At 39.5% G+C, this 10,717-nt stretch overlaps 1 protein-coding gene across 2 annotated transcripts; it reads left to right on the top strand.

The window, feature by feature from the left end:
* Positions 1-23: 23 nt before the first annotated feature.
* On the top strand, positions 24-9,638 carry MSANTD3 (Myb/SANT DNA binding domain containing 3). Of its 2 annotated transcripts, XM_080582814.1 has the most exons (4): positions 93-305; positions 5,113-5,416; positions 5,510-5,558; positions 6,794-9,638. In XM_080582814.1, exons 2-4 carry the CDS (start codon positions 5,144-5,146, stop codon positions 7,201-7,203), a joined length of 732 nt encoding a protein of 243 aa, XP_080438940.1. In that variant the 5' UTR covers positions 93-305; positions 5,113-5,143; the 3' UTR covers positions 7,204-9,638. The 2 variants fall into 2 exon arrangements, with proteins under 2 accessions (XP_080438939.1, XP_080438940.1); XM_080582813.1 differs by having other exon boundaries at positions 24-305; positions 5,113-5,558.
* The last annotated feature ends 1,079 nt before the right edge of the window (positions 9,639-10,717 follow it).

The following is a 10,717-nucleotide window of genomic DNA, read 5'->3' as shown; positions in this document are numbered from 1 at the left end:
GACGAGGGAGGGACGGACGGAGGAGGGACGGAGGGAGGGAGGGGGGTGGCGGCGCTTTGTTGCCAGCCCGGGGCCGAGGGGTGGGCTCGCCCCCGGGAACGCCGCCCTGGTTGTGGGGCCGCGCACGGCGGGTCTCCTTCCTTCCCTCCCTCCTCCCTCCTTCCATCCCTCCCTGCTTTCCTCCCTCCCTCAGATGTTCCTGAAGCCGCATGTCCGCCCTGGGTGGAGCGTCCTTCTTTGTCGAGCGAGGAGCTGTTCTCCCGGCTGGCTCGGGCACAAGAGGAGCGAGCGAGGCAATATAAAAGGCAAGCGCCGCTTGAGGGGTGACAAGTCCGGGGGAGGGAGAGCCCGGTGGGATTCCTGCTTGCCCCTCTTTTCGGGGGAATTGCAGGGGAATTTCAGGCGGTCCTTGGGAATAGCAACCTGCAGCCCTCACCTTTCTTTGCCACGAACTGTTTTGGATGGCCTCCGTAGGCACCGGGATGACCCGTGTAAAATATCCTTATAGAATCCCAGAGTCATTATATCTATGCCTTTGCAATGTTACATGTATTTTAAAAAAAATACATAGCACGTATATAAAATGTACCAGAAGAAATCCAGGCAAAACACTGTGAATTTTAACTAATAGATGGTTTTCTTCGTTTGCTGGACAGTCCATGATAATTACTGATTTGTGTTACAACAGATAAAAGCACTCAACTGCATTTTTTAATTATTTTTTTATTTTTTTTTAACCGATTGCATGTGACACGTTTTCCTTGCAGGTCTCATTCATGTTTGTAATGTGCATCTAATCACCTAGTGATTGCACATCTCAAGGTAGGCAGGGTCAGGCCTGGAACAGCCCGATGGAAGGATGCTCTGTGTGGAAAACCTAACATTTGAGGAAGAAGGAGGCTGTTTACTGCTGGTTCTCTCATTCTCCAAATGAAACATAAACCTGTTGTTGTGACAGGATTTGGTCGTTGCATTCCCATGCCTTTCTGTCACCCCCAGACACTGGATGAAAAGGACAGCATTTGTGACTGGCTACCAATGCTGTAAATCGCTGGTTACATGTAATGCTTCATCAGTAATTTAAGTTGGATAAATAAATTTTCTTTTTTTTTTTTTTTTGAGTCCTTAACTATTTCTGAGAGCAATCCTGTTAGCATTGGCAAATGAATTCCATTTTCACACCGTAAGTGACTACAGTTTGCTAGCAAACTGTTATTTTTGTTTTTCGTTAGAGTAACCTTCACATTTGGGTTAAGGCTTCCATCATAATTTTCTCCTTGCATTTTCTCATGCCTAAAGAAATATTTCAGGCTCTGAACATGCTCACATGTGCCAACGTGAAGTGATTTTCTTTTTCAAAATGTGCTTTTTTGTAACCGGTTGGAGTATGAGTGTGTGTTTAGATGTGTGCAAGCAAAATAATACACGTTTACGTACTTATGAACATATGTACATTGCTTCACTTGTGTAATCTTTTTTCCAAGAAATTCTTCCAGCAGAGCACAGTCCTTCCTTTATAATCTTCAAGAGAAGAACGCCACACAGCATTTCAAAGTGTCAGGAATTGGGAGATATTTTTGTTATTTTTAAAGTGATAGAGGTTTGTGTGAGAGAGGTACTTAGGACACTGATTTGTTTTAATGCAAGTTATGAATGGAGCTATGCCAAAGAAGATAATTAGGATAAAGTAATTCCTTGCTGCACAGGACAGTCTAACAGCCTGAGCACCTGTAAGAGTGTGAGAAGCTTTCTGTTCTTTGTTTCTTTGAATTTACAGTGCAACTGTCCTCATGTGCGGTCGCATTCCCAAATCACATTCCCAAATCAGTCCTGTTTTTTGCATGAGCTATATGCAATAAACTGCTTCCATTTCCACACAGATTCCTATGTGCTAAATTTTATCCTGGGCGTACATCTTGGAAGGATCTTTCAGCCTCGAAATGGAAATTATTTCACTTTGTGAGAGTCCTTTCTTGTATTCCACTGAGGAGCCAGTGGGCTGTCAAAAGGTGATTGATATCCATAAAGAAAAGGGTGAATACAAATGCATGGTAGTATTTTGCTGCAAATCCTCAGTGCTGTAAATTTTCTGGCATCTCAGAGTGCTTTCAACTTACCTTATTGAAAATGGGCTTTCATATAATGAAGTAAGCAGGCTGAGTGTGTAACAGCTTGAAAAGAAGCTTCAAGAATTTTGATTTTATTCCTCTGTATTAAGTGTATTAAACTGCTTTCAGCAATTCTTGAGTTCTTTTATGCATCCTAGTCATAATCCTAGCTTTGTCATGGAAAGGACACCAGTGCAGTGTGTATGTGTAGGAAAAGTAGTTAGGAATGTGTATGGGGGAGGGAAAGGCATTAGTCTTGTATTCTTCTCAGAGCAGAACCTATGTTTCCACTCTTAAACATACACCATCTGAGCTTATGACTAAGGAATCTCAGATCCTATCACAGTAAAAATAATAGCAATAAGTGAAAATGGGGTATAAAAGTGATACTTAGGGGTTTGCTGTGGCAGCAACCAGGAAAGATGAGCTTTTATCCTAATACATAGGGTATTAATATATATGAAGTTACATTTTGAAGTATTTAAATGTTTGCCGATATTGGTTGATCTCTGACAGTCTTTGTAGCCAAATACTTAGCACCTTTGGCACCTGGAATCTAGAAGTCCAGGTATTATTAAATTTAACTTTTTGAACTTAGTCTCCAGAGTTCCTGAAAACCCATTGTTCTGCTAATCAAAGCAATTTTCTACAAATAAATACCACTATTTTTAGTCTGAGTTTCTTGCGTCCTTTCAAAGCTAGAAGCAAGATTTACATGCCTCAGTGGAAGACCCGTGAAACCTCTGATCCTGGCTCTTTGGGGTCATCAGCTATTGGATCTTATGACTTGCCGGAGGGATTGCTTTCTGTTCTGCCTCTCAATGAAACTAAGGCTAAGACAGATTGAAACATCAATATTTAGTCCCAAGAATTTCACTGAAGCAGCTGTCCAAAGCAGCTCAATGGTTTGGAATGGTACAGTAAGTACCTAAGTAAAATCAATTTGCAGATAGAGTCCATTTCATTATAGGTCTTTTTTATTCTACGGGTTTTGAGAGCTGTTTCATGGAGCCAAGTTCCCAGTTTGCTTTTTTTTTATTATTATTATTTTTAGATTGCTCATTTCTTGACTTGTTGGTTTATTTATTATTTTATTTAAGGAACTTCTGCAGCAGATGTTCTCTTCTGTGTATCAGACCTAGACGTTATAATAATGATTGGAATGTGATACTTTAAGCTTTGTTTACACGCACATAGTTTGTGCTCTGAGATTGTAGGTGCTTGAGAATTCCTGCTCACCAACACATGGAGTGCCTAAGTTTTCACAGAGACTAATAAATAACTTGATAGAGTGTGAAGGAGGAAACGCTGGATCTGGGAACTGTCTTCCTTACACCCAGATGCCCAGCTCTCGTCCTTCTCCCACCTGTTTCTTTCTTGCATAATGACCAAGCTGATCTGTGAGCAGCAGAGCTAACGAAGCCTGGTTTCCTATGGATCTCTGCCCTTTGTCCCCTAAATCCTGTCTGCTCCAAAACTCCAGCTCTCCCATTGACACCAGCATTTCTGAAGAGACCACAGAACTGTGACTAGCCAGGATCTATGTAGGTTCCAAGTGTCCAGTCTGTGTGTACCCAGTGATTGCTTGGTTGAGCACTGACAGAAATAAAGTACAGAACTGGGTGCTTCTTTTTCACTAGGGGTACAAATTGGCTGCTGCCAGAGACTTAGCATGCTTAACTGTACGTTGTAGTTTCTTAAACTCAGACTATTACTATTTTCTATTCACTTTCTTTCAGCTTTGCTATTCTGTGCTTTGTTCAACAGCCTCCTCCATCCCTCAAATCCTCTTCTTTGTTTTTCTGGGTTTTATCATATAGGCTATGATAATCCTTATCATCAGCTACTTTAGAATATTCCTGTTCTCATGTGAGAGATGGTTTCTCATTTTGATATTAACTTGTCTGTTAGCTTTCTTTGTTAGTATAAATAGTTGCCTTCACTGAAAGAGGTGAGAATAAGTGTAAGTATTTAGACATTTGGAGGAAAGGAATTACAAGGATGGTACAAAGAGAATGCTAGTGTAGTGGAGTTAAGAAAAAAAAATATTTGGACTGAAAAAGAGGAAGTCTGACTGTGGCATCTACTGAATCATCAGGTAACATTATGAGAGAAGTAGTAGAAACAGTAGGCAAAATACTAGAAAAATCATTCTGGGAAAGAGTTCTAGACTGTTAGGAACATGAACCAATTATGTATGTTCTGTCCCTGAGTTTTAAGTTTAAAACTGGAAGAAATGTGAGCTAAGACAGTAACGCTTTTCCTTTTTGTACATAACTATCCAGAAGTTTCTGCCCAAGACTTGAAACTAACTGGGGCTGCACAGTTATAGAGGGAGTGAGATCCTGGTCAGGATCCTTCTCACTGCTGGATGTCAGTCCAGAAGGGCTGAGTGTGGGGGAGAACCAAACTATCAGAAGTCTTTAAAGAGAGATCTTTTTAATATAATTTCTTACAGAACTTTGAAGTAATACAGAAAGGATGTAAGGGAGAAATCAGTTATACCTATACAACAGGGACAGAAGAGGGTCTTTTGTGTACCCAAGGAAAGACAAACCTGCTGAAGACAACTTTAGATTTAAACCAGAAGTGATCAAGGGCTGAATTTCAGAACTTGCTCCACAGTTCAGGGCTTTGAAAACTGAGTGTAATGAATAGAAAAACAAGGTGTTAAAAACAAGTTACTAAGTAAATTGAACACCAAATATTTTATAGCAAGACAAAATATAACAAAGGCAGGAAGCATCTTTTCATTAACATATACTTCTTATGGAACTGTGTAGCCACTAAAGTAGCAATAGAAACCAGCTTATAATTATGCTATCTAACCTGAATGTTTTGTTATTTACCGTAGAACTATGCACAAGCTTTTCTAGATAAGGAAGTGTTTTGGAATCAGAGGTTATATTTAGGAGTTGTTTGCTGAAACACAATTACTTGATACTGTAACCAGTTCTAATGTGTTGTGTTTTTTTTTTCTTTGTTTCCAACATTGTTTTCATAGGATTTTTGGCTTCTTGCAGAAACAGTAGAAAATGCAAAACGAAATAATAAAGCCTGCTAAATACTTCTCGGAAGTGGAGAAGAGTGTGCTGCTTGCATTGGTTGAAAAGTACAAATATGTACTTGAGTGTAAAAAAAGTGATGCGAGAACTATTGCCCTGAAACAACGCACCTGGCAAGCTCTAGCTCATGAGTATAATTCGCAGCCCAGTGTATCACTGCGAGACTTCAAACAGTTAAAGAAATGCTGGGAGAATATCAAGGCACGGACAAAAAAGATAATGGCACATGAAAGACGGGAGAAGGTAAAAAGAAGTATTAGTCCACTTATAAATACTCACATCATAGGGAAGGAGAAGATTGCCAGCATAATGCCTGAGCAAATGTACTTTTTGCAGAGCCCACCAGAAGAAGATTCGGAATATCACCCTGATGCTTCTAGTCAAGGTATAAATGTTGTTGTGATGATGCATGTAGTTTTCTTTTGTCTGTGGTTTTGCCAGTGATTTTTTTTTTGTTTTTTGCCAGCAATCTAAATCTATCCACTTAGCTGTGACTGCTGGTTACAGAAAAGTAATTTCAGAGCTGTGATATTACAAGACTGTCTATATCCCTAGGCCCCCAAGAGTTAAACTAAGATCTTAATCTTTTTTTTTTTATCTAAGTCAGTTTTTGACATATCTTCTGCTTTGTAACGAGCATCACAGCAGGCATCACACTGGCTTTACAGAGAACAGAAGGGTCCCAAGGATATTTTGATCCTTTGTAAGGTGTCATTTTGTTGGGAAAAGGTCTGAGCAATAAAAACAAAACAATCCACCAGCAGCAAATTGATAGACAACTATCTGCTGCAAGAGTTCCCTCCAGGTCTTCCCTCTTCTGTGTTCAAGAAGGACTAAAAAGTGTTTGTAGAATCGTATTTCACACTGCAGTCCACACTGGAGAATGGCATTTTTGAAAAAAGTTGAGTACTATATTCTTCTTTGTTTGGCAAGCATACACAGAAGGAATAGTACAAGACTATAAGGGAGCATACCTACAGTCCTTTCTTGCAGACTTCAGGAATGTCCACGTAAGACTTTTCTTGCTAAAAAGAAAAGAGTAATTGCATTGTTAGATAACATTCTTGCATCTTCTCTTTCATGATTGTATTTACCATAAGTAAAGACAATAAATTGCAGTGGTTACTATTATATTCCATCAGTAGTTTCTTTTATTTCAGTAAAACAAGTAGAACCTTGTTGAAGTTAGAATAATATTTTAGAATAATATTTTTTTTTTCCAGAAAATATACAACACTGTGTTTATGCTATATGCAGTAATGATGAGGAAGGAGTAAGTAGTAGCCTTCCCCATATTTCCACAGTCTGTTGGTGTTATTGTAGGTGTGACTCTTTACCTGACACTCAGATCTTTCAGGAGATGATTGCAGGTCACATACAGATTTGGCTTAAACATCTGCATTAAGGTTCAGCTCCAGGCTCAGCCAAGCCCAGAATGGTTCAGTTCAGATCATTATGTCCTCAGTATTCTATACTAGAACAGCGTTACATGGTGGCTGCTCTATTCTGGTACAGAAGCATAAGGTTTAGATGTATACAGCTCTAGATATTATCACAAGTTTGTGTTTCTTGAGGGAGAAGAGGGGTATGCTATAATACTTTTTCTTTTCTGTTTTACAGAGTCGTTTGTCATCTCAAGTAGAGAACTCTGCGAGGAAGAGAAAGAGCTGGTACATTTCCCAGTGTGTGAAGGTACCTCCCAACCTGAGCCTTCGTGTTCTGATGTCAGAATAGCAGCGGATAAGAACTACAGAAGTAAAGCGTCTCAGGAAAGTGCTCTGAAAAAGATGCATGAGGAAGAGCATCATCAGCAAATGTCAATTTTGCAACTGCAGTTAATCCAAATGAATGAAGTTCACGTGGCAAAAATACAGCAAATAGAAAGAGAATGTGAGATGGCTGAAGAGGAACACAGGATAAAAATGGAAGTGCTAAATAAAAAGAAAATGTATTGGGAGAGAAAACTGCAGACCATCACAAAAGAATGGCCTGTATCATCCTTTAACAGACCCTTTCCTAATTCACCGTAGAGCATAAAGTGGCGGAGTCAGTTTGATTGAGCACATTTATGAGTAATGCGCACTGGAAAGAGGGTGTTTTAATGTGAATGTACAGTGACAGGATAGGTGCCCAGCTGATAGGGAACACACTTTGATGCTTAACATTTAGGGAAACACTGGTAGAGTCTGCCAAGGGCAGAACGGTACTGTTCATTTGTAGGTAATCCTGACTTTTGTAACTTTCAGACATACGCAGTATTCTAAAATGTGAACATATTTTCTGCTCTCAGAATACCCTAACATCCTTTGAAATTTAAGGTATTCCGGGTCTTCTTTCATTGGGTATTCTTGAAAAAATGTAACAGCTTTAAACATCAGATTATAGTGTTTATTTTGGTTTCTAGCACTTCATACCTACCATTTCCTAAATAAAAGCAAGGGTTGCTCTCTGCTATTGAGAGAAAAAGCAGTTGACAGATGTTATGCTGGGGCACAGAAAAACAAAACAAAGTGAACGTTTAGCCTCTGGTTAATATAGTCCGTAACCTACTCTTCATAGAAGATGTGAAAGTGAAGGAAGTAGCAAAAGCAACACTGTAGTAATTGAGCACTTTGCTTGTATGAACAGCAGTAAGATTTTCTATCTGGCTGGCTGATTGAGATAGTGGCTGTGGAGTGGCCCTTGTGTTCTTTGAGCCTTGACCCTTATGAAGTTGTAAAGAAGGTGACTTCTTCCTCAGCCCCTGTGCTTGTGCTCTCTTTTCCAGGCCTGTCTTGTATTCAAGTAGAATACCGAAATAGGAGGGCCGCATGCTGCTGCCAGTGCTATGTGCTGTGCACGTGGAATCGTTCTGAGGGGAAGACCTTTTTAACAATTCATAAAGCTCTTAAAATGTAGCAAGTCATCTAGTCCATTGGCAAAGTTTCCTTCTGTCTCCCCATGCAATACTTAGCAGCTAACTGGAGTATTTCAGCTTCACTAGAAAAAAGGCTAAGACTTGCCTTCTTTTCCGTAGCTTTGGGTGGTAAGCTAGGGGATCATTCCTGTCTTGGAGTTCTGTTTTATTCTGTCATGTGTGTTAAGGTGATGTATTTCTTTGCTTTGCTGTCAGTGAGAAGTGACAGACATGATTTGTATGAAAGCATTCCCATGAAGGCCCCCGCAGAGTTTGGGGGCCCAGAATAGTCGATGGTAGGAAAGCACAAATAAAGATAATCCTTCCTTAGGCAATAGTTTGTTCTAGTGGGGCAAGGGTTAAGAAAAATGAAATACAGAACTCCATAAAGATTCATAAGATCTTCTGATGTGTGAAAAGCTGTTTTGTAGGAAGCTGTACTGCCAACATTTGAAGCAGTGAGAAAAATGAAGAAAAGCATATATTTTCAATGAAAATCCCAAGTATCCCATTATTCAATAACGCATTTTTAGGTCACGATTAATAAGGTCACATCTAGACAGAGAGCACCATATTTAAATTAGGGTATGGCACAAAACATGCTGTTCTTCCCAGTTACACTCCTATTTCTTCCCTGGATATTCTTTCTAGTGCAATTTGTTTCGGATTTGGTTTTTGGCAGTTGGTTTCTTGCTAGGTTTTTTTTGTTATTATTTTTCCTTTGAACTCCTTTCCCTGCTGGTGATTCATCTTTGCAAGCACTGCCATTATCAACCACAATACTCACAGTGGTTAACGCTGTGGTACATGCACTGCTCCCTTCAATGTGCTAACACCAGCAAATGCAGTGGGAGTGATTTATCGCAACTTATTTTATATTACAGAGGAAAAAAAAAAAAGGCGATTTTGCAGAGCTGCTGCAGGATCATAGAGCCGGTCATGTATGAAATCTGAAGACAGATCTTTTTGACAGGAGACTCGGTTTTCTTATAAATTGGCTGTATGAAGGAAGCAGAGGACTTCCAAAGGAAGATATAATTACGGACACTTTTTTTTTCTGCTGCATGGAAACAATATTGGAAGGTAGGACAATGATGCACAATAATGGTAGAGGCAAAAGAAAGCAGTGAACAGGAGTGAGGACCTTTATGGTCTGAGGTTGCATTCTGTGTTTCTGGAAGGCAAGTGAGTTATTTGAGTGGTTATGACAGTTGGTTAGGCACCGTCCAGAAAAGAGATAGAAAAGGTATTTCTCTTAGCCAGTGGTAGGATTCTTTCCACACTGCTCCAAAGCGAAAGCAATTTGAAACTCTGTCATTAAAACCAAGTGTGCTAAGGTGCCTAGAGGTGACCAATGGAGACAATTTCAGCACTGTGAAGAGAGCAAGAATGGAGAGACAATCCAGGTCTAGATAGCCTTGTGGTAAGGTATGAGTAGTCCAGGGAGAATCAGTGATGTTTGAGATAAGGGTGGTTTTGACTCCAGAAAGCTGTAACGTTGCTCATGAAAGATTGTTTTATTTTTGTATTTAAAAAAAAATCATTTAAAGTATGCATGTTTTCAGACTGTACTAAGTGGGCAATGTCTTTATTTTGGTATGCATACCTATTCTGAACCCAAAATTTACGGTTCTTAGGCTGAACAATAGAACCTTTTAATTCAGCTTGTACTTCAAAGAAAGAAAACCACAGGAGAAAAATTAAAAAGAACCAAGATGAAGATATGAAAGAAAGAATGATCAGTACATACACAGAGGAAGAATGGGCATGTCACACCTAACAAATGATCCAAGATGCTGTTGTGGTGGGCTTAATGAAGACCCAGGTTTTTGCTTTCCCATCTGTGGTCGACTGTTGGCTGCTGTAGGGTTGGTTGATAGAAAAATGTCAAAGATCAACATGATGAAGTAGTGTGTCTCCTTGCCAGGCTTTCACTTCTCCACCTAATGGCTTTATAAAGTGATTGCTGTGATGGAGTTTAAATGACATGAGAAATGTGGGGTTTTGTTTGCTTGTTTGTTTTCAGTTCCTCTGGTTTTAGGTTTTGTCTTTTCTTTTGTCCAACTTTTCGTAGTTGTAGTATCGCCATCCCAGAAAATGTCAGTTTGTTCCTCTGACTTTTTTTTTTCCAGCTTACATCATTGAGATACTTTTCATATCATTGTGTTTTCCTGTTAAACATCTGGCCAAGCTAAATAGGCATTTTCCCAAGTTTTTTCAAAGATAAACTACAGCAGTGCTAAAATACCTATTCTCTGGATTTGTTATAAAGTTGTTGGCAAGAATGAAATTAAAAGATACACTGGGCCAAACGATCCCTGTTTAATTCCATAAGAAAAAACATACCAGACAGATACAGATATTCCTCGGACTCTGTTCTTACGAAGAGAAGGTATGACCTCCTAGCCAAGGTGTGGCAAATTTCTTCATGCTCTCCAAAAAGACACTAGCCTGTTCCTAGCTCTGTCTCTCCTTGGAGATCACCTAACTTATCTGATATAAATCATCTTTATTTGATAAGTTTTTCCTTTGCATTTATTCCCTACATCTGCTTCCTCCTCCCCCTCCCCCCCCCCCCTTTTAATTTTTTTTTTTTTTTTACTAGCAATAAGTGCAGGAGATTTCATCCAGAGTTATACATTATGGTC

Source organism: Anser brachyrhynchus (genome assembly GCF_964034855.1).
Source record: "Anser brachyrhynchus genome assembly, chromosome: 2".
NCBI classification, from domain to species: domain Eukaryota; kingdom Metazoa; phylum Chordata; class Aves; order Anseriformes; family Anatidae; genus Anser; species Anser brachyrhynchus.
The sequence above is the reverse complement of the archived record's forward strand: the minus strand, read 5'-3'. Positions and strand labels throughout refer to the sequence as shown.

Bases quoted from the DNA above. Each gene is read 5' to 3' on its own strand.
- MSANTD3 (XM_080582813.1), top strand. From the start codon at position 5,144: ATGCAAAACGAAATAATAAAGCCTGCTAAATACTTCTCGGAAGTGGAG. The intron at 5,559-6,793 runs GTATAAATGTTG...TCTGTTTTACAG, and splicing joins CCCTGATGCTTCTAGTCAAG to AGTCGTTTGTCATCTCAAGT.